Below are 23,279 nucleotides of genomic sequence, written 5' to 3'. Positions count from 1 at the left end.
CACCTACTTTTTACACTTCAATCAATCAATTATTTATTCGTTTATCGTAGGTACATAAATAGGTGGTAACTTAGTATTCTAAGTAACAGCTATGGTGTGCCTTTTGGCGTACGAAATAACTTCTTATTGTCTAACTATATACAATTTTAATAACAAACTATAACAATAAAGCTATATATGTACAATATTATACTTAAACTGAAATAAATGTCATATACTAAGAAAAAGTGACCAAGGCCTCCAGTGCCCCAGGCTGGAATCGAACCAGCGTCCTCTGCTAACGCGGCAGTTTCTTTTATTATTGTGCGTATTTTTAATTGAATGGTGCACAATAATAGTATTTTATGCAACCGTTGTTTAAGGGAGGTCAAAAAAGCGAGTGGCGTGAGTAACAATTTGAGGCGAAGCCGAAAATTGTTAAAATAGGCGCCACAAGTATTTTTGACTCAGTTAAACAACGTTGCATACAATACTTTTTCTACGACCAAGCACTTTGAAATAAAATTGTAAATTTAACAAATATTTTTTATTCAAGACGTAGCAAAGAATGGACGGTACGGGCGGGAAAAGAATGAATGAAATAAAAAAAACATGTCTATGGTTCACTCATCTGTCAGAGATGACAATTAAAATTAGGTTGGCAACAATGTATTTCATACAATATTTTTAAGTGGTGATTACACGAAGTATCGTAAAAGTGCCAAGAAGATACTGCGTGTATGCACAAATACTTTTTTGGGGAATAGACTAAAGACTTGTCTTGACAACTATAAGATAGGTGTATAAAGGTGTGTGCACGACCCTTTAAATGACAAATAAAAGTATGGGAGTAGAAAAAGAATATTTATTTACTTACAGTGTGACGTAACGTTCAGTAATGCGGCGGCATTAGACACACACAACCGCCGTAAGCACCTCGGCCAGCGGTACCAGGGCCCGACACGTAAAGACCACCGCAGCAAAGCCAGAAACAAGAAACAGCGGCCAGCCATGTGCGACCAGTGCGGTGTTACTGTGCAGGTGAATACCAGACTTACACCACAGAATAACTAAAATTCACCCCTTCACAAAAGTCAGGTTTAGGTATAAAATTACACCTATATCGCCGCCTGCAAGCAAAATTGAAACTTATAACCGCGCACGAACCGTGAATCTCCTTTGCGCGCCGCAGTTTTATGACCGAGCTGTGAGTGTCGGCACGGGGTTATCACTTGACAAGTGTTTATACCTATACCCACTGATTTATTGTTTTTAAGATAAATATGTAGGAATTACAAACGTTGATTATGTAAACATACATGTTTTATCCGGAGATAGTATGTCTGATTCTCGCGGAGTAAGTTTCGAAGCCATTGTGTATTTTCAATTTTGCGCGAGCGCCACGTGACACGACTATCGTGCGCGCCGAGCGGCAGCCCACTGCCATACGCCTGTCCGATGGGCGCGCCGGCCAAATGTACCTAAACTGCGGAGTGACACCCCCCTGCTTACACCAAGCTTATGAATACTCGTATCACTATGTGACAACTTACCATCATCATCTTCCTCGCGTTGTCCCGGCATTTTGCCACGGCTCATGGGAGCCTGGGGTCCGCTTGACAACTAATCCCAGTAATTGGCGTGGGCACTAGTTTTTACGAAAGCGAGTGCCATCTGACCTTCCAACCCAGAGGGTAAACTAGGCCCGTATTGGGATTGGTCCGGTTTCCTCACGATGTTTTCCTTCAGCGAAAAGCGACTGGTAAATATCAAATGATATTTCGTACATAAGTTCCGAAAAACTCATTGGTACGAGCCGGGGTTCGAACCCGCGACCTCCGGATTGCAAGTCGCACGCTCTTACCGCTAGGCCACCAGCGCTTTTTATGTAACAACCTACCATTAACCGAATTAATTTTATTAAGCAGAAACGTCTGCGAACGATACTATTAAGCTTAGAAATAAATAAATAGTGGAAAAATTCACTGCCTTGGGTGGGACTTGAACCCACGAGCACTGTAGTCTGTACTAGTGATAAAGTCAGTGATTTTTGTCCTCTTTTAATTTATTTATAAGCTTGTTACTATTTACCGATTATGAAAATCAGGCATCTACATTGAAATAATAAAAACGCCGAACACAGAGATGAAGTTCAGTAAATATCATCATCATCATATCAGCCAGAGGACGTCCACTGCTGGACATAGGCCTCCCCCAAAGAGTGCCATAATGACTGGTTTTGCGTACTGATGTGCCTAAGGAAACTTTCCAAAATTGCGAAATGTTTAGGAAATTTAACGTAGGAAAAATTCGGAAAATTTCTTACATTTTTGTATGAGAATTGAAACTTTCCAATTTTAAATTTAAACTTCTCATATTTCCTAGTGAAAGTTTCGTGAAATTTCCGAGAATTTATAGAATTTTATGTAAACTTTCCGCAACTTGCACATCTGTAGTCTAGCGCCACTATTGGTCGCCACTCGAGAACCTTTCCGGCCCTATGGCCATCGGTTCTACGGGCAATGTCAGTTAATCTATAAGTACCTATTTGGTGTGGTAAATCTTCTGTAAAATTAAAACCTTATAAGAGCGGTTTCGCACTACGTCCGATCCGAATCCGTGAAAATATGATCCGAAGTAGCCGTAGAACTATTTACGCACTAGATCCGTCTGATTTCTTTCCGAAATCGGATGACGGAGTGCGTAAATTACCATAGAAATAGTTCTACGGCTACCTACTTTGGATCATATTTTCACGGATTCGGATCGGACGTAGTGCGAAACCGCTCTAATGTTATATTGATTAACAGTGGGGTAGCGTGAACTAATCTAGCCTTGGGCCCTTTCTTTCACTGTGCCCTAAGGGGCTTCGCGTGAGGCCCCCCTTGGGGCGCGAGGGTGGGCGACGGCACACTTCGCCCACGCCTAGCTACGCCACTGTAATGATTAGATATGGTGCAAGTATTAAGATTTCATAGTGACAGCTAAGAAACATTACATACAACGCACCATCGTAATGCACGAAGGTTGATGGGCGTTTTCTAAAATAAATATATATTGAAAACCCGATTCTCTCAGATCCTGGTGTTTTTGGGTTCTTTCATCTCAGAATGACTAGCATATTCAATCCTGATGATAAAAAAAATGTCCCAAAATTTTATATGAAAATTGTACATTCCACTACGTCACATACAAGTGATAAAAATTCTCATACTAAAAACGTGACGTAATGGAATGGACATTTTGGGACATCTTTTTTTAATGGTAGGATGGAGAGTGCTGTCGATTCTGAGTAGAATGAGCCCAAGAATGTCCAGATTTAAAAGAATCAGGGTTTCGATATTTATTTTAGAAAACGCCCTGATATGATATCACACTCTACCTGAGCGCGTCAATTCACGTCTTAGGGGGTCCAAGGGTTAAAGTACTAGCACACATAAGAATATTTTCAATATATTATACTCTATTTTGTAACAGAACTCGTCATTTCTCGAATATCACAAGCGCACGCATCTCGCCGTGAAGCCGTACGCCTGTCCTCATTGCCCGAAGACATTTGTGATGCAAGCCCTTCTAAAGGTAAGTATTTATAATAATAACAAATCTTTTTATGAGACATTATGACACACTGGCGACATGCGTCGATTGTCGCGCGCTGTTGCCACTTAAAATAATAAATAAATAAATATTGGGGGACATCTAAAATTATAAATAAATAAATATTGGGGGACATCTTACACAGATCAACCTAGCCCCAAACTAAGCAAAGCTTGTACTATGGGTGCTAGGCGTCGATATACATACTTATATAGATAAATACATACTTATATACATAGAAAACATCCATGACTCCGGAACAAATATTAGTGTTCATCACATAATATGTATTAATGTTTATTAAATAAAGTATTTGGGTGGATCAACTATTTCTTGTTGTTATTCTGTCCGGTCAGCCAAGAGACAATAGTAGCATAGTTTGTTAGAAGACATTGTACACCACCTTGTTCTGACACGCTTGGTAGACGACCCCCAATGGAAAGGGTCACAGACAAGACATCCTCTAGACCGAGCATAGTAACGCTACCCCCTCTGCCACAAATATACGGTAGTTTTACTCCATCTTCGAGTCAAATGTCAGAATCCCGTGCCGGGATTGGTCCGGGATTCGCTCACCTCGTCCCCCGCACCCCAGTATTTTTGGCAGCATCGGTTTGATGAAATAATTGCTCTAAACTCCGTCTAGAGGATTCCTAGTCTATGGAAAGGGTTTATAAGTATCACAAAAAAGCGTATTTGGAGAATTTAAATGTCTAAGAATCAGGTGTTAAAGAGTGACCCAGGAGAACGTAACCATGACAATGAGTGACAAGAAAAAGTTGATTCACCCATTTATCTTATTGTATCGTATGTGTGTGTGTGTGCAGCAACACATACGGACGCACACGGGTGAGAAGCCGTTCCAGTGCTCCGAGTGTCCGCTCGCCTTCGCACTAAAGGGCAACTTGAACCGACATTACAAAGTTGTGAGTACTTGTTCAAAGTTGAGAGTTGGTTGGTTCTACTAACCTAAACTCTATTATTACCTACTAACATTTTTTTAACACTTGAATCGGGGACGAAAAAATGAAAATGTCTTTGACGATCCCACTTGGTTCGATTGTAAGATTATGACCGATCCAATGGGAGTTATGGAGATGCTGATGCAAGATTGCCTATTTTGGACGCTATAATGTGTGTTTGGAGGCAATTTTAAATTTTGAGTCCTCGATTATCTATCTAAAATTGATTATTAAATTGTGTGCATAATTGCATATGGACTCTATATGAGATTGATGGTTATTTTTGGTCAATTTGATCATGCCGTCTGTGACACAGAGTCACAGACACACAGTACCTAATGTTTATTTACTTAAACATTGCACAGTAAATGTAAGTACAAATGCCGAACTTAATGCCGGAAGGCATTCTCTACCAATCGACCGCTGGCTACAACTACATGAAGGGTCTTACAGGGAATAATAGCAGTGTTTGTAAAATTACTTGCAATTTGGGTTGATGTTTCACTCGTAATTATCGATTTTTTCATCAGATTTCAATTAATTTTGGTGTATAGACAGTGTGTGTGTGTGTGTGTGTGTGTGTGTGTGTGTTTTGTTCGTTATAAATAAGCGCAATTTTGCCAAATGGCCTAAAAATCGAGAGTTACGAAAACGTATGAAATTTTCGTACGTTTTCGTAACTCGCAAAACTTGAAGGAAATGTTACATACATTTTTGGGATTACAGTTGTGATTTCGCTTTTATTCTGTAAATTGACCATACATTCCAGTGGCGGACGTCTAGGCTAGCGCCCTTGAGGTCAAGGCTAATACTTACGGCGGTACCCGTCCCAATTTCTCGAGTTTATTTGATCCAATGGTAGTTTTTAGGGTTCCGTACCCAAAGGGTAAAAACGGGACCCTATTACTAAGACTCCGCTGTCCGTCCGTCCGTCCGTCCGTCTGTCACCAGGCTGTATCTCACGAACCGTGATAGCTAGACAGTTGAAATTTTCACAGATGATGTATTTCTGTTGCCGCTATAACAACAAATACTAAAAACAGAATAAAATAAAGATTTAAGTGGGGCTCCCATACAACAAACGTGATTTTTGACCGAAGTTAAGCAACGTCGGGCGGGGTCAGTACTTGGATGGGTGACCGTTGTTTTGCTTGTTTTGCTCTATTTTTTGTTGATGGTGCGGAGCCCTCCGTGCGCGAGTCCGACTCGCAGTTGGCCGGTTTTTTAATTTTATAATGTATTCAATTCTAGGCACACCTAGGTGAACGCGAATCTTTTATGTGCCCATTGTGCGGGAGCACGGCCACCACCAAGTCTTCATTGAAGGTGCACGTGCGCGCGGTGCACGGCGACGGCGGCTGGCCCAAGCGGGACCGCAGCAAACGCGAGAAAAGACGCAGCTAGGCTAGATGATCCATGATTAAATACTTCGTATAAAAAAAATGTGTTTTATTCTGAAGAAGTCCATTACACGAAACATAAGACAGGTACATTTTGTAACTATGTACCTACAGGGTGGCCAACTAAGAGGTATACAACTTTTTTTGCCCCATTTTAATTTGGCGGTAAATATGACAGTTATTGCATGAAAATTAGTTTGTGTAGATACGGCAAATTTATTATGGAGCGTTTTACGACGGAACAACATGTTTTAATCATTAAAAACAATAGAAACATTAAAAATAACGTTTCCCGGTCTATTAATTTCGAGAAACGGTGACATTGACTGCCCCCAAGATCGCCTGATTTAACAGCTCCTGACTTTTTTCTGTGGGGCTATCTAAAGGGACGTGTCTATGCTAATAGGCCAACGAACCTTCAGCAATTAAAACAAAATATTCGAAACACTGTCCCTGAGATAACGCCAGAAATGTGTGAAAAAGTGATGAAAAACGCGATGAAAAGGGTTCGCATCTGCCATGCTGCTAGAGGTGGACATTTGTCTGACATTATTTTCCATGTGTAATTGCTGACCCTACATATTATATTTAACAAGGAATACTTAATATTTTTTATGTTTTATAGAATAAAATTTGGAAAATAAAGTGTATACCTCTTATTTGGCCACCCTGTAGTTACTTACGAATCAATTCGTAACCGGTTGCCATTTTGGAATAATATTTGGTGACCACTGTAACCAGCTACGAAATGGAAAAAAACCGCCAATTTATATCTGGTTACAAGACGATGTGGGGTTCTCCCATTAGTATTTTTTCTAACTATACTTACTATACTCTTTGACGTCAATTCAATACAATTTTGCGACATTTGGCATTTTTACAGCTTGGCAAAAAAGAGTAGAAATTAAAAAGTGTCAACACTAGTGTCGTCCCTTTCAAACCAATATATATAAGAAAACGGGACGACACTACGGTGTTGCCACTTTTTTATTTCTACTCTTTTTTGCCAAGCTGTAGGTTATATTATAAATTGTATTGTATCATGAATCTAGTATTTTAACTGGATAGGGCATGAGTGGTGGGGATAACTGACCGAACGGGATAGTCTTATGCAGGGATGTTGCGGATGCCGAATTTTTGACATCCAAACACATTTTTGATGGGATTTTTGGCAGATGCGGATTTTTAAAGGCTCACATCTGCGGATGCGGATGTCAAGATAGGTACATAAAAAACGTCAAATATTACATTTTAGTAATTTTTATTTCAAAAAACCGGCCAAGTGCGAGTCGGACTCGCGTTCCAAGGGTTCCGTGCATTAAGTCCCACTCACGCTTGACTGCTAATTTCTAATAGGTTTTTTTGGCTAATGACTAAATGACCTAGCAGTCTAGCACTTACGCCGATGCTAAGACGTTCCTGTACCGACCTGTTCCACATCCGCATCCGCATTAAATCCGCATCGATTTTTTGCGGATGCGGATGTTGAAAATAATGCGGAAGTTCCGCGGTTGCGGATGCGGATATTCGCAACATCCCTTCTTATGTATCTTTCAGTAGGAGTAGCCGCGAAAGCGCTATTATTGTTTGTCCTTTTCACGGTCTTACATTTTTTTTATTCCCCACCATAAATTAGTATGGATTATGGTGGGCAACAAATAAATCGGGCGTTTATCTACGAACAACGAAACCAAAGAGTAGTAATGCATTTTACAATTCAAAAAAATGTCTAGGTGTGTTGTGAAAGGGTGTAAAAACTGTTACAGAAAAATGTAATAAATTGATGAAATTTCATTTTATCGGTAAGTAATTACAGATTACATTGATTTCTTGCTTAAAACAAATTTTAAGCGATCATTATATCGTTATTGCGCGTGCGGCCATGATGGCCTTGTACGCGCGCCGTCCAAAGACATTATAAAATAGACTGCGCTCTCGTCTCCGGCGAGCGTGCCGAACGAGACGGCCCGAAAGGGAGACTTCTGCTACCACATTCATTATGAAGAGTGTCTATTTTGTGGGTTATGAAGTGCTGGTTAACCAGAGACCAACCCCTATTATATATGTCGGCGGCAGATCGTAAAATCGGCCATATCGAGATATTCCTAGGCATATCATGAAACGCCGCCATTTCATGATCTGACTAAGATTAACCCAGGCGTATCACGATCTGCCTTATAAAAGAGGCGGCAGATCGGTCAGACCAATGTATTCGTTGATATTCCTAGCTTCATACCGGGCGCATCGTAAAATAATTGATGAGATATTCCTAGGCATATCATGAAACGCCGCCATTTCATGATCTGACTAAAATTAACTCAGGCATATCACGATCTGTCTTATAAAAGATTCGGCAGATCGATGGGAGCAATGTATTCTCGAATTCCTAGTTCCATTCATACCGATCGCATCGTAAAATAATTGCATTTTTTGCCACTGGTGGCGCTGCGTCCGATTCCAGTGTTGCCAGATCGTTCCTTTTAATATTACGTTCCTTTTGAGCCTTGAGGTTTGCTCGATATGGCTGGTGGTCGCTAGGCAGATCATGAAATGCCGGCGTTTTATGATCTGCCTAGGAATATCACCCCTTGAGGTTTGCACGATATGGCTGGTGGTCGCTAGGCAGATCATGAAATGCCGGCGTTTCATGATCTGCCTAGGAATATCACCCCTTGATGTTTGCACGATATGGCTGGTGATCGCTAGGCAGATCATGAAATGCCGGCGTTTCATGATCTGCCTAGGAATATCACCCCTTGAGGTTTGCACGATATGGCTGGTCGTCGCTAGGCAGATCATGAAATGCCGGCGTCTCATGATCTGCCTAGGAATATCACCCCTTGAGGTTTGCACGATATGGCTGGTCGTCGCTAGGCAGATCATGAAATGCCGGCGTTTCATGATCTGCCTCGGAATATCACCCCTTGATGTTTGCACGATATGGCTGGTGATCGCTAGGCAGATCATGAAATGCCGGCGTTTCATGATCTGCCTAGGAATATCACCCCTTGAGGTTTGCACGATATGGCTGGTGGTCGCGCTAGGCAGATCATGAAATGCCGGCGTTTCATGATCTGCCTAGGAATATCACCCCTTGAGGTTTGCACGATATGGCTGGTCGTCGCTAGGCAGATCATGAAATGCCGGCGTTTCATGATCTGCCTAGGAATATCGCCCCTTGAGGGTTGCACGATATGGCTGGTCGTCGCTAGGCAGATCATGAAATGCCGGCGTTTCATGATATGCCTAGGAATATCACACCCTACTTATTTGATATGCCTAAACGTCGCTAGGCAAATCGTCAAACGTTGATGTTTGAACGATATGGCTGGTAGTCGCTAGTCAGATCTTGAAATGGCGGCGTTTCATGGTATGCCTAGGAATATCTCGATATGGCCGATTTTACGATCTGCCTCCGACATATTGTTTAAATATTATTAGGTAAGTAATTTTTTTAGGGACTTAATGATATCAATTTTACCACAATAAATTACGGTACAACTGGTACCAGTACTGCTGCCTGTAATGAACATGTCCCATCCCTACGCCTACACGTGTCAGCGCGCCATTTTTGAAACGACCAATCGCAACGCCGTGAGCACCCCTCCCGCACCTCACAGTTTGGTGATTTGCGTCGCGAACAAAATGGCCAATATTAGGTTTCTATAGGCGGTTTTCTGTGTATTATTCGATAGTTGAATCGAAGCATAGATTTCTTACGCCAACAGCAAAGCGAATAAAACAAACTCGTTTATTAAATTATAAATTGGATTTTTGTCCAATTAAGCATTTTAGGCATTTAGACTTCGACTTTTTTATATATAGATTGTTCAAATCAAAATCATCCGAGTTCCGAATCAATTTTGGCATATACTAAATCCCTCCCTCGTCCTACGATATTAACTAGGGATAAGCGCGTTCATACAAATCCGACTGAACATTCTCGTTAAGCAACACAGGCGCCATCTGTTGTATAGTATGCGTACTACCGGCCAAGTCGGAGACATATGTTAAAGTAGACTGCACTCTCGCGTCGCGCCGAAAAAAATACCTCCAGGCAAAGCGGTGTCCCTTTCTTTTCTTTAGGGCAACGACGAAGTGACAATTGAATGAATGTTGCTATTGCTGCGACAGCTAAACAAGGCATGCGCCTTTTTATTAATATAAATGTCATAATTACAAATTCCGCCGTGCCAGTTTATTAACTCAGTTGATATAATATCAAGTAGCAATAAGTGGGTGTTAAAAGATATATAATATATTAAAATGAATACATTATATTTTTAATTAAGCACGTACCAAATATTTAACAACCTAAGAAGCTTTATATTTTCTGAATGACAACATTTAGAAAAATATTATTATTAAAGGGAAAATTCTTAAGTTAGTTTTAACCACACAGAAAACCGCCTATAGAAACCTAATATTGGCCATTTTGTTCGCGACGCAAATCACCAAACTGTGAGGTGCGGGAGGGGTGCTCACGGCGTTGCGATTGGTCGTTTCAAAAATGGCGCGCTGACACGTGTAGGCGTAGGGATGGGACATGTTCATTACAGGCAGCAGTACTGGTACCAGTTGTACCGTAATTTATTGTGGTAAAATTGATATCATTAAGTCCCTAAAAAAATTACTTACCTAATAATATTTAAACAATATGTCGGAGGCAGATCGTAAAATCGGCCATATCGAGATATTCCTAGGCATACCATGAAACGCCGCCATTTCAAGATCTGACTAGGAATATCGCCCCTTGAGGGTTGCACGATATGGCTGGTCGTCGCTAGGCAGATCATGAAATGCCGGCGTTTCATGATATGCCTAGGAATATCACACCCTACTTATTTGATATGCCTAAACGTCGCTAGGCAAATCGTCAAACGTTGATGTTTGAACGATATGGCTGGTAGTCGCTAGTCAGATCTTGAAATGGCGGCGTTTCATGGTATGCCTAGGAATATCTCGATATGGCCGATTTTACGATCTGCCTCCGACATATTGTTTAAATATTATTAGGTAAGTAATTTTTTTAGGGACTTAATGATATCAATTTTACCACAATAAATTACGGTACAACTGGTACCAGTACTGCTGCCTGTAATGAACATGTCCCATCCCTACGCCTACACGTGTCAGCGCGCCATTTTTGAAACGACCAATCGCAACGCCGTGAGCACCCCTCCCGCACCTCACAGTTTGGTGATTTGCGTCGCGAACAAAATGGCCAATATTAGGTTTCTATAGGCGGTTTTCTGTGTGGTTAAAACTAACTTAAGAATTTTCCCTTTAATAATAATATTTTTCTAAATGTTGTCATTCAGAAAATATAAAGCTTCTTAGGTTGTTAAATATTTGGTACGTGCTTAATTAAAAATATAATGTATTCATTTTAATATATTATATATCTTTTAACACCCACTTATTGCTACTTGATATTATATCAACTGAGTTAATAAACTGGCACGGCGGAATTGTAATTATGACATTTATATTAATAAAAAGGCGCATGCCTTGTTTAGCTGTCGCAGCAATAGCAACATTCATTCAATTGTCACTTCGTCGTTGCCCTAAAGAAAAGAAAGGGACACCGCTTTGCCTGGAGGTATTTTTTTCGGCGCGACGCGAGAGTGCAGTCTACTTTAACATATGTCTCCGACTTGGCCGGTAGTACGCATACTATACAACAGATGGCGCCTGTGTTGCTTAACGAGAATGTTCAGTCGGATTTGTATGAACGCGCTTATCCCTAGTTAATATCGTAGGACGAGGGAGGGATTTAGTATATGCCAAAATTGATTCGGAACTCGGATGATTTTGATTTGAACAATCTATATATAAAAAAGTCGAAGTCTAAATGCCTAAAATGCTTAATTGGACAAAAATCCAATTTATAATTTAATAAACGAGTTTGTTTTATTCGCTTTGCTGTTGGCGTAAGAAATCTATGCTTCGATTCAACTATCGAATAATCGATCTCAGATTAAAATTATCAGCTACGCAGACGACATGGCGCTGCTGAGTCCATTGGGAGTTGGGGGCCTACGAGAACTCATAACTCTCTGTGAGCAATTTGCCAAGTTGTAGCTACAGTGGCTACACCTGAAAGGCTTCTCGTCTGTGTGAGTCATCAGGTGTTTCCGTAACTGAGCTTTTGTTCTTAACTTGTGGTCACTGTGTGCACCTGAAAAGCTTCTCGTCCGTGTGTCATCGCATGAGCCTGTAAATCTGCTAATCTAAACTTGTGGTCACAGTGGCTACAACGGAAAGGCTTTTCGTCTGTGTGAGTCATCAGGTGAACCTGTAAGTGTGCTTTTGTTCTAGACTTGTGGTCACAGTGTTTACAACTGAAAGGCTTCTCGTCTGTGTGAGTCATCAGGTGACGCTGTAAATCTGCTTTTCTTTTACACTTGTAGCTACAGTGACTACAACTGAAAGGCTTCTCGTCGGTGTGAGTCATCAGGTGACTCTGTAAATCTGCTTTTCTTCTACACTTGTAGGCACAGTGAGTACACCCGAAAGATTTCTCGTCTGTGTGAGTCATCAGGTGACTCTGTAAATCTGATATACTTCTACACGTGTAGCTACAGTGACTACAACTGATATGTTTTTCGTCTGTGTGAGTCATCAGGTGAGTCGGTAACTGTGCTTTTCTTTTACACTTGTAGCTACAGTGACTACAACTGAAAGGCGTCTCTTCTGTGTGAGTCATCAGGTGAACCTGTAATTGTGCTTTTCTTCTACACTTGTAGCTACAGTGACTACAACTGAAAGGCTTCTCATCTGTGTGAGTCATCAGGTGTCTCTGTAAATTTCCCTTTCTTCTACACTTGTAGCCACAGTGTGTACACCTGAAAGGCTTCTCGTCGGTGTGAGTCATCAGGTGACGCTGTAAATCTGCTTTTCTTCTACACTTGTAGGCACAGTGAGTACACCCGAAAGATTTCTCGTCTGTGTGAGTCATCAGGTGACTCTGTAAATCTGCTTTACTTCTACACGTGTAGCTACAGTGACTACAATTGATATGTTTCTCGTCTGCGTGAGTCATCAGGTGTTTCCGTAACTGTGTTTTTCTTTTACACTTGTAGCTACAGTGACTACAACTGAAAGGCGTCTCTTCTGTGTGAGTCATCAGGTATCTCTGTAATTGTGCTTTTCTTTTACCCTTGTAGCTACAGTGACTACAACTGAAAGGCTTCTCGTCTGTATGAGTCATCAGGTGATACCGTAAGTGTGCTTTTGTTCTAGACTTGTGGTCACAGTGTGTACACCTGAAACGCTTCTCGTCTGTGTGAGTCATCAGGTGAGTCCGTAAATTTGACTTTCTACTACTCTCGTAGCCACAGTATTTACACCTGAAAGGCTTTTCGCCTGAGTGTATAATCATGTGAGCCTTTTTCGTCAGTTTTTTGTCACCATGTAGCATTTGATGTCGTTCTAAACCATAATCCCCTACGGTTGGATTATGTAAAGGCGAGTGAGTGTGTACGTGCTTCTTCAGAACCGACTTGCTCCTGAACAGTTTGCCGCAATGGTGACATTGATAGATGGTGGTGGTGACATGGGGTGTGGGTGCGGGCTCGGTGGCGTGCAGCTTGTATGTGCGGCGCCCGACCCGGCAGGTGCGCCGCGCCGCGTCCACCAGCAGGCGCTCCAGCCTGACCGAGCACGAGCCGCGCCGACCCGACACCACCGCAGAGGAGGCAATAGTGGGCGCTGTAACACGACAAAATAATACTCAAATATCCAAAATACCGACCTGATAAATATGTAACAGTGGCGTTACATACGTTTCTTTAATTTAACTAATAATTATCTTTCATACTTCATTCTCGACAATAGATGAGCTGGTGATCCATAACGTTTGAGATGCTTCAAAACGTGCAAAAGTTTTAAAGCACGGGGGTAAACTAGCTACCAAGTGAAATACACAATATTGACCACACCAACGCGAGGAAAACTCTAGCTATAAAACATCACAAACCGAATCCAAATTTATAATTAAATATCATCACTTTAAACTTTAACGGTAGGGTGTACTGTCAATAGTCAATGTGAGTAAAGCAATTGAAAATTATCATTTATGTGGCAAGCCACTCCAGAGGATAAAATTATACTTTGCTATATGTCTTTTAAGAATAAATAATAAATATTTTGTTTTTGGCTAGAACTATCAAAATGTACCATCTAAACATATTCCTATACATCAACATCACAACTAAAACGAATTTTAATTAATACAGCTGAATTAATTACAAGTTTCATTGAAGAAAAATAGAAAACATATTTACAGAATTTACTCTCTATTTAGACTCTGTGTTGGTGTGCGTGTGTTATGGTAGTTTGAATGTGTGTGTGTCGGGAGGAGCTTTGCGGAGTATTTCCGACCGTCTAAACAACAATCCACACACCTGTCACCACCGGGGCGACTATGGGGCGGTGCGGGCGCTCCGGCCCCAGCACGAGCTCGTCCTTGACCACGTGCTCGTCGTACAGGCCGGCCAGCATGGCGGCCTCGCTCACGCCGCACCCGGCTGTGCTGTCCTCACACTCCTCCTTCACACAAGCCTCTTCATACACAAATCCGGCTTCCTCCTTAATAAGGGCTGAAACAAAGGGTTGTAATTACCATTAGAGTTGTAAGTCAGACAAATATATAGATGAATCAACATAGATTGTTTACAATGCTACCCACATTTGTGTCCATTGAGACAACCAGCCCAACACTTCAATGTATAAATGAATAAGTAGTAATGCAGCAGACTAAATTCCAATAGTCCACAGGCTTTGTATAAAAATGTACATTTTCTCCTCTGGTACCTGTTCTTGACAATGTTTTATATGTTTAGCAGATGAAATCAGTCAAATTGAAGTTATAATACAGGTTGTTTGAAGGAATTGAATTTATCTCGGTGTATATTCTACTAGCGACCCACTCCGGCTTCGCACGGGTTAACAAATTATACACCTAAACCTTCCTCAAGAATCACTTTATTGATAGGTGAAAACCGCATGAAAATCAGTTCAGTAATTTTAGAGTTAGTAGAGTAGTTCGCGAAAATACAAACAAACACAACAGACGCGGTGGGGGACTTTGTTTTATAAGGTGCAGTGATGAGCTTATGCATTTCCGACTGGGCCGTCTCTGGCGCCTGCTTCACGCGCGCCGGCGACATGCTGCCGGCGTCAGCACGCGTCTCCATCTCTCGCAGCGGCCGCGTCACAACTGCCACTCAAAAGTTATACTATTGTACAAAAGTGTCCTACTCAACAGTAATTATATGCATGATACTTATGATATTAATGAAACAAAAAATTAACTGAAAATAAATGACCACGCTAACAATACTAATAATAGCATGAGTATTATCACACCACCAATACCGTCTTTACTATAAGGGCACACAGTAACAGTATATTTGATTATACTCATAATAAATAGAAGATCATAGTAGAAAAATGTTAGTTTACTTAATTCGCTTTCTTTACTTTCCAAAAGGGCCCCAAATTCTTATTTGCCCAAGGGACCCAGCATAGTTTAAGACGGCCTTGCCACAGACAAATTAAATACTACATGTCTACAGGGATCCCTTACCTCGATTGTTCCTTTTAGCTTTCCCAACTTTGGTGTTCCTAAGTTCCTCTACGCCAGGTTCCGGAACTTGTGTTTGGCTGTCTCCGTCTGTGCTCTCTGGGACAAGCTCACGTGACTGCTTGACATCAATATCTGTGTTGAAAGCTGAAATCATCCGCAGATTATAACAATTATTTACTCAAATAAATATAAATAAATAAATATTAGGGGGCATCTCACACAGATCAACCTAGCCCCAAAACAATAAAAGTTTGTGCTATGACTATAGGTACCAGGTGACGATATATACACACACACTTACACCCACATACATACATATACATACACATAGAAAACAGTGAAAACACCCATGACTAAGGAACAAATATCTGTGTTCGGTTCAGATCATACCAAACTGAATATTCAGTTGGACTAAAACCGCACGTGTCTTTTAACCTTCCCTCTGGAAAGGCCAGGAATGCCTCATGCCTGACCGCGAAGTGCATCCGCGTCAGCTAGCAGACGCCCAAAAAAAAATTTGTTTATTCGGTAAATATTCGGCAGTTCGAACCGAACTATTCGGCCGAATACGAACATTGAACCGAACTATTCGGCCGAATACGAACATTGAACCGAATATTCGTATTCGGCAAAGTCCATATTCGGCCCATCCCTCATTTCTCATAGTTGACCGAAGCGTTAGCGAAGGTCTCCGTGTTGATTATAGTTAGATCCCACAACCGACCTGTTGGTGCGTGGCGCACGCGCCGCTCCACTAGCACGGGGCCGAGCACGAGCTCATCTTTAACGGCGTGTTCGGAGTACAGCTCCGTCACCGCGCTCACGCCGGCCGACTCGTCTTTTACACTCACATCTGAGTACGATGGCTCAGCTTGTATGTACACACGTTCGCGTTTGGACTCGTCCTTTACATACACATCATCCAGCGGCTCAATCTTCACAGACACTTCCGCGGACGTGAGCTCATATGTTGTACACACTTCCTCACAGCGCTGAACCTTTACGCAAACATTCTCTGTGCCCTGTAACGCTGACGACTCCATCGAAATAGGATATTGTTTCAAATCCATATAGAATATACTAAAACATTAGAATTAAAGCTACACTACAAAGAACACTGGCTGGAACACTACGTTTCTTATGCTAGTATTCTAATACTAGGAATACTATTCTTGTTAGGATTTGAGAATCCTATTCTTGTTTTTTTTTTTTTTTTTTTTTTTTTTTATGGCGTTTATTACAGTAGCCAGTGTCATGTCGATATGTATTTAAATCGAAAATTTAGAAATTATAATGAGATAATTAATAATAGTTGCTGATTTCAAAAATGGTATATATCAAAGTTTCAATTTATTAAGTTCACAGAAAGAATTTTAATATTCTTGTTAACCAAACCAATACCACGGAATGCCAACCACAGATTATTAATATGTTGCCAACCAAAGAGTAGTATAATATATATATGCCAACTCAGATAAAGGAAGTGACAGTGACAGTTATCTCTAGTGGTTACATTTTACCATAGAAGGTAGCATCCTATAGAAGTGGTCTACGCGTGCCTCCGTGAGGGACAAAACATATAAATTCGACCAATCATAGCGTCGTATTGCGCCGCTATGATTGGTCGAATTTATTTGTTATGGTCAAGGCCCCAACGTGTCTGTTCTCTTTGACGGCGCAGGAACTAGTATCACTTCTCTCTCCTCCCTCTTGTGAAAATGCCACTTGTCAAAAAAGGACAACTATACTGTTGACAAGACGAACTTCAAATCCAGTTGTTGCCGTTTTGGTGGTTACAAAGCTGTGTATGTGTGCGTAAAAATGTCTATTTGTGCATTTTTAGGGACGTGAAAAGTCGATTTTAATCATGTTATATATCGATAAACGCTACACAGCGGAACGGAAAAGCGATTAATTAAAGCTTCAATTTCTTCGTTAAAAATAAACAAAATTGAAATGCTAATGGATTATGAATATATTATAATATAATACAATGATTCAATTATTGCGGAGCACATATTTTAGTACGTATTTATGTATTGTAATTAAAAATCTGAACTTTCCCTTCGTTCCTTGCTGTGGCGTGACGATAAAATCGTGACCTGATAACCACGATAAAGAGTAAAAGCGTTTTTTGTTCATTTTAGGTATCGGTAAACTTTTCAAGTAAAATTCAAATTGCAAGAAATGTCGATAGTTTATCGATATGACTTTATCGACATGGCCACAGCGAGGTGGTTACATATTGTTAATTAATCGTACATAAAAACAAAGTCTCGCCCTTGGTTTTTTAAAAATCGTTCTCTCTCGAAAAGGCACACCAGTACCATTATTAGACTCCGCTTGGGCTTCTATTCTTCACCAGAACTCCTGCATCTCTTCAAACGCAGAGACTCTCCTATGTGCGATTGTAATGTGGAAGTGGGATCATTGGATCATATTTTCTTTAACTGCCCTCGCAACTCTTCCTTCTTTAATTTATACTCCGTCTTAACAAAATTAAAAATTCCCCTCCCTATAAAATCTTCGACCTTACTAAGTCTCACTGATAATAAAAAAGTATTCCGGTTTCTTGCTAGGTTTCTGAAGAAAAATAACATCGTACTATAGTAACCGTGTAGTATAGTATAACTAATAACTATATAATGTGTGTGTCGTCTGCATTTGAACTAATCACTCACCTTTGTTTTACTTAGTTATAACAAAACGTGTAGTGCTTTCATGTTCTGTGTGGGCGTTGGTATATGTTTGTGTTGTCGTCTGTTCTCAGGTGCAGATCGCAGTATTTTATACTTGACATTGGCAAATTTGTGCCAACTTGTTTGGCCAGACCGCCATAAAATAAAAGAAGAAGAAGAAGTGGCAACAGTGACAGCGCGCTTAGGGTCCATCTTTACAAATATTATATCTATGGTTATGGTGGGCAACAAATCAATTCCATCAATCACGGTGGTCAATTTACGGTGGGGAATAAAACAAGATGTGAAACTGTGACAAGGACAAACAATAATAGCGCTTTCCCTGCTACTCCTACTGAAAGATACATAAGACTATCCCGTTCTGTCAGTTATCCCCACCACTCATGCCCTATCCAGTTATACTAGATTCATCAGTGTTGCCAGATCGTACCTTTTAGTACGGTTTTGCGTACTATTTTTGGACCCTTGCGTACCTTTTTTGTACGTAGCGTACATCGTACTAAATCCGTACCTTTGAAGTACGACTGTTCTTTTTTTTCGGTATGTTGGTTCATTCAGGGCAAAATTTCTAATCTGAATATAATAGCCAAGGTAAAAAAGTACCATATACTTACGTACGTATTTACAAAATTGCAGTCGGCATTTGTGTCTTAACAAAACTCAGATAGTCAAAATCAAAGAATATAATACTCACTAGGTCGAAATTCGATCGGCAGTCGGCCATTAATTTTTCATTTATATCAATTTATTTATTTATTTTTGGCGGGACGAGGCCGCAGAGAGAGGAACCGGCGGACTATCCGCGCCGTGTCCAAGATTATTATGTATTACTATTATAAGCCTATACAGTTTTGAAAATTTTCTTACAGAAACAATTTTTACAGTCAGGGGCCTACAGCGGAAACCGAAACGCGCAAATTGCAGCGATCTTTCTCTTTTACTCCAATGAAGGCGTAATTAGCATCAGTGCTTGCCTACATTTTGCTATATTTTTTTTTGCAATAAAGAAAAGAACTTATGTATTTTAAAGTAGGTACAAAATACAACTCATTTGTTTTAAAATTTAGCTAGTCAAGCAAACCTTGTCAGTAAAAAAAGGCGCAAATCAAATTTTCTATGGGTCGATATCCCTTCGCGTCTACATTTTTCAAATTTGCCGCCTTTTTCTCCTGACTTGATCTGCTTGACCAAGTATAAATTGATTATTATTTTCTTTATTAATTTAATTTCTTAGATTAAGTAGGTTATTTATAATATGAATATAAAAGTAAAATATAAAAACACTTACAAAACAATAAAAAATACATATATATACCTCAACACATTATAAAAAACCTAACCTAGGGTGCCGAGTACCCGGTGTTTATTCATTCTTTATCTGCTATTGACTTGGGTTTTCCTTTTGCTGCGGTCTCCATACTAAATAATACGGCTAAATATGGATGTCGTAGTATTTGTATGGAGACGGCCGCTATATGACGGCACCGCTTTCGGAGGAAACCAAAGCTTTAGCCATCCGCCGTCGCGGGTCATATGCTTGTTTGACACCGACGTAGTTTAAAAAAAATGGCCTCCTTTAGAATAAAACGATCAATATTTCTGACACAAGTATTTTATTCACTTATCGACTAGTGCCTTGGTTCTCAGCATAGAGAAATATAAGTAAAGAAAGAGTGGTAACTCCATACATCAGTTTTCTTATTATTTCGTATTCGACATCTAGCGTCAATTAGCGAACATTATCAGTTCTGCTAGTGGACAATAGATGTAGCGGCAAACACATACTCTAATAGTGCTCGACAATTTTTAACTAATATTATAACCGGATTACCGGAACTATATGTTCATTATATTTCTCCATGTTTCTCAGAATAAAACACCATTTTTTTAATCGAAGTATTTAACCTTTTGGACGCCAATGACCGATATATACGCACCGCAGGTCCAATGCCAAAGACCGCGTATTAATCGGTCATAGGCCACATAGCAACATAGACCTAGGTGCATATGCATAAAGTTCAATTTCAGTTGTGACACTTCGGTGACGTGGCGTCTGAGAGACAGCTTTTGTGTTTGACACGGCGTCGAAAAGGTTATTCACTGTGATCATCTATCTACCGCGATCAATCAAAATGTTTATATCAGGCAAAGATGGGTACATACATAAAAACATAAAATACAGAAGTCACATTAAAATTAAAAAAAAAAGCTATTATGGACGATGTGCCTAGGGAACGAATAAAAACAATATTATAGTTGGTCAAACCAAATTGTCAGTAAATAAGAACAAAAAAACTATACTCATCCTTTTCTTTTGGGTGCTAGCACTAGCGTTAAAACAAAGACAGTATGATCCAGAGGCCGTGAGTTCACGTCTCACCCAAGACAGTAATTTTTCCACTTTTAAATCTATTCTAAGCTTAATAGCATCGTTCGCAGACGTTTCTGCTTGTTAAAAATTAAAATTAGTATGATTGTGTCTATAGTGTCTATGTGTGAAATGAGACAGTCCTTTGACAAACTATAGTAACAAAATCGTTTTGACAGTTCGAAAAAAGAAACTGATTTGACTAGTAGTCAAATACCATTGACATAGATATCTAGGGACTGGCTTTACGGGCAATAATAATGAGGCATGACAGGGGCCAGTACAGCGGTGTGAAATCGCTACAACGCGATTGGTTGATGAGTTCGCATCACGCGCGCGATTGGTTGACGAGTTCGCATTACGCGCGCTATTGGTCGCAACTAGTTGCGTTAGACTCCACGATTGGCTGGAAATCGTGAGTAGCACCGCTGAACTAGTACCATTTTTAGTGCCCCATTAGCCCGTCCTTAGATATTATACGTCAATGTCAAATCAAATACCCAATAAAACGACCAATATTTGTCAAACAAGTATTTTATTCTTTTAGTGCCTTGGTAAACTAAAACTATTTTTAGGGTTCCGTACCCAAAGGGTAAAAACGGGACCCTATTACTAAGACTCCGCTGTCCGTCCGTCCGTCACCAGGCTGTATCTCACGAACCGTGATAGCTAGACAGTTGAAATTTTCACAGATGATGTATTTCTGTTGCCGCTATAACAACAAATACTAAAAACAGAATAAAATAAAGATTTAAGTGGGGCTCCCATACAACAAACGTGATTTTTGACCGAAGTTAAGCAACGTCGGGCGGGGTCAGTACTTGGCTGGGTGACCGTTTTTTTACTTGTTTTTTTATTTTGCTTCTTTTGCTCTATTTTTTGTTGATGGTGCGGAACCCTCCGTGCGCGAGTCTGACTCGCACTTGGCCGGTTTTTTTAATAGAAGTATTTAATCACTGTCATCTATCTGCGTCCTTTTGTTCCGTTTGCTGCGGTCTCGCTTGGGCCAGCCCGCGTCGCCGTGCACGGCGCGCACGTGCAGCTGCATCGAGCCCTTGGTCGTGGAGACACGCCCGCACACCGGACACGGGAAAAAACCACGTATACCGCGATGGGCCTAGGGAAACGAATAAAAATGGGTCAATCAACTATTTCTTATTGTTACTCTGTCCCATCAGCGAGGAGACAATAGTAGCATAGATTGTTAGAAGAACTGCTGTACCATGTTCTACTAACATGCTCAGTAGATGTCCCATTATGGAAAGGTCTTATCGTAAAATACAAGTTAGGTTCATTTAAATACGAACAACCTAGAATTTTAAGAGTGACTCAGGAGACCGTAACTATAGCAACGTGTGACAAGAAAAAGTTGATTAACCCTAATCTGAGAGGCCAAGCTTTGCTCGGAAATCATAAAAACAACTCAAAAATGCGCATTTTCCCAGAGATAAGATAAGATTTATCGCCCCCGAAAACCCCCATATAGCAAATTTCATCAAAATCGTTAGAACCGTATCCGAGATCCTCGAAATATATATATAAATAAATTAGTATTGCTCGTTTAAAGGTAAAAGATTGTAGCTCCTTAAATATGCTTACACACAATTTTCTTGCAATTCAGCCTTCAGGCTATCAGCCTGTATAAGGAAATGGGCTTGAAATAAAAGCTATAGCTGGTCAAGCAGATCTTGTCAGTAGAAAAAGGCGCGAAATTCAAATTTTCTATGGGACGATATCACATCGCGCCTACATTTTTCAAATTTGCCGCCTTTTTCTACTGTCAAGATCTGGTTGAACAAGTATAGTAAAGAACTCCACTCACAGTGTCATAATGTCGGTTGTAGTTTCCTTTCACGGCGAACGCGAGCGGGCATTCGGGGCACTGGTGTGGCTTCTCGCCCGTGTGCGACCGCATGTGCCACTGCACACACACACACACACACATACTATACATTAGGGTATTACTGTATTTAATAGTTATTTGTTTCACAAGGGGGCAAAGTTGTTGTTTAACCGCTCGTGCTAATATTGATACCCGAGCTTCAACTTCAACTTCAACATTTATTCAGCAAATAGGCCACAAGGGCACTTTTACACGTCAACATTGAATTTACATACAAGCAAAATAATAATACATCAACAATTATTAAATACAACTACAACTACCAAATCAAACTAACGTAATACAATTACTTAGAGATGTATAAGGTCTCTTAATGTTGAATTACATAAAAAAACTATAATAATAATATTAAAATAAAAACAAAACAGATACATGGAAAAAAAGCAAGCGAAAGATTCCAAAATCGAACCACGAGCGTAGCGAGTGATTCGAAAAATGGAGTCTTGAGCGTTGCGAGGGTTTCAAAGCACGAGGGTTAAACAAACTTTGCCCCCGAGCGAAACACAAAATTTTTCACCACACCAACCCGAAGCAAATATTAAATGTAAAATATCAAACAAAATCAAATCCCAATGAATGTTATTAGATATTTATCATCCAAAATCTATTATTACCTACAAACATTTTTTTTAACAACACTTGAATCGGGGACGAAAAAATTAAAATATCTTTTGACGATCCCACTTGGTTCGATTGTAAGATTATGACCGATCCAATGGGAGTTATGGAGATGCTGATGCAAGATTGCCAATTTTGGACGCTATAATGTGCGTTTGGAG

The 23,279-nt window shown here is 40.3% G+C and overlaps 3 protein-coding genes across 4 annotated transcripts in view; all 3 read right to left on the bottom strand.

The window, feature by feature from the left end:
* The window catches only part of LOC134660127 (zinc finger protein 708-like), a 290,810-nt gene that overhangs the window by 179,713 nt on the left and 87,818 nt on the right, over positions 1-23,279 (bottom strand). The gene's annotated exons all lie outside the window — the stretch shown is intronic.
* Positions 12,014-13,679, bottom strand: LOC134660199 (gastrula zinc finger protein XlCGF57.1-like). Its single transcript, XM_063515927.1, has one exon. The coding sequence runs from the start codon at positions 13,359-13,361 to the stop codon at positions 12,096-12,098; it is 1,266 nt and encodes a 421-aa protein (XP_063371997.1). The 5' UTR covers positions 13,362-13,679; the 3' UTR covers positions 12,014-12,095.
* Positions 13,373-16,661, bottom strand: LOC134659935 (uncharacterized). The gene is made up of 5 exons (XM_063515632.1): positions 16,255-16,661; positions 15,531-15,674; positions 14,347-14,541; positions 13,425-13,651; positions 13,373-13,387 (listed from the first exon to the last, which is right to left on the bottom strand). The coding sequence occupies exons 1-5, from the start codon at positions 16,598-16,600 to the stop codon at positions 13,373-13,375; spliced, it is 927 nt and encodes a 308-aa protein (XP_063371702.1). The 5' UTR covers positions 16,601-16,661.

Source organism: Cydia amplana, chromosome 26 (assembly GCF_948474715.1).
Source record: "Cydia amplana chromosome 26, ilCydAmpl1.1, whole genome shotgun sequence".
Lineage (NCBI taxonomy): Eukaryota > Metazoa > Arthropoda > Insecta > Lepidoptera > Tortricidae > Cydia > Cydia amplana.
The sequence above is the reverse complement of the archived record's forward strand: the minus strand, read 5'-3'. Positions and strand labels throughout refer to the sequence as shown.

Excerpts from the sequence above, each read along its gene's own strand:
- LOC134659935 (XM_063515632.1), bottom strand. The coding sequence starts at position 16,600 with ATGGATTTGAAACAATATCCTATTTCGATGGAGTCGTCAGCGTTACAG. Across the intron at positions 15,675-16,254 it reads CGTGCGCCACGCACCAACAG|CTTTCAACACAGATATTGAT; the intron begins GTCGGTTGTGGG and ends GGATGATTTCAG. Across the intron at positions 13,652-14,346 it reads AGTCGCCCCGGTGGTGACAG|CGCCCACTATTGCCTCCTCT; the intron begins GTGTGTGGATTG and ends GTCGTGTTACAG.
- LOC134660199 (XM_063515927.1), bottom strand. The coding sequence starts at position 13,361 with ATGCTACATGGTGACAAAAAACTGACGAAAAAGGCTCACATGATTATA.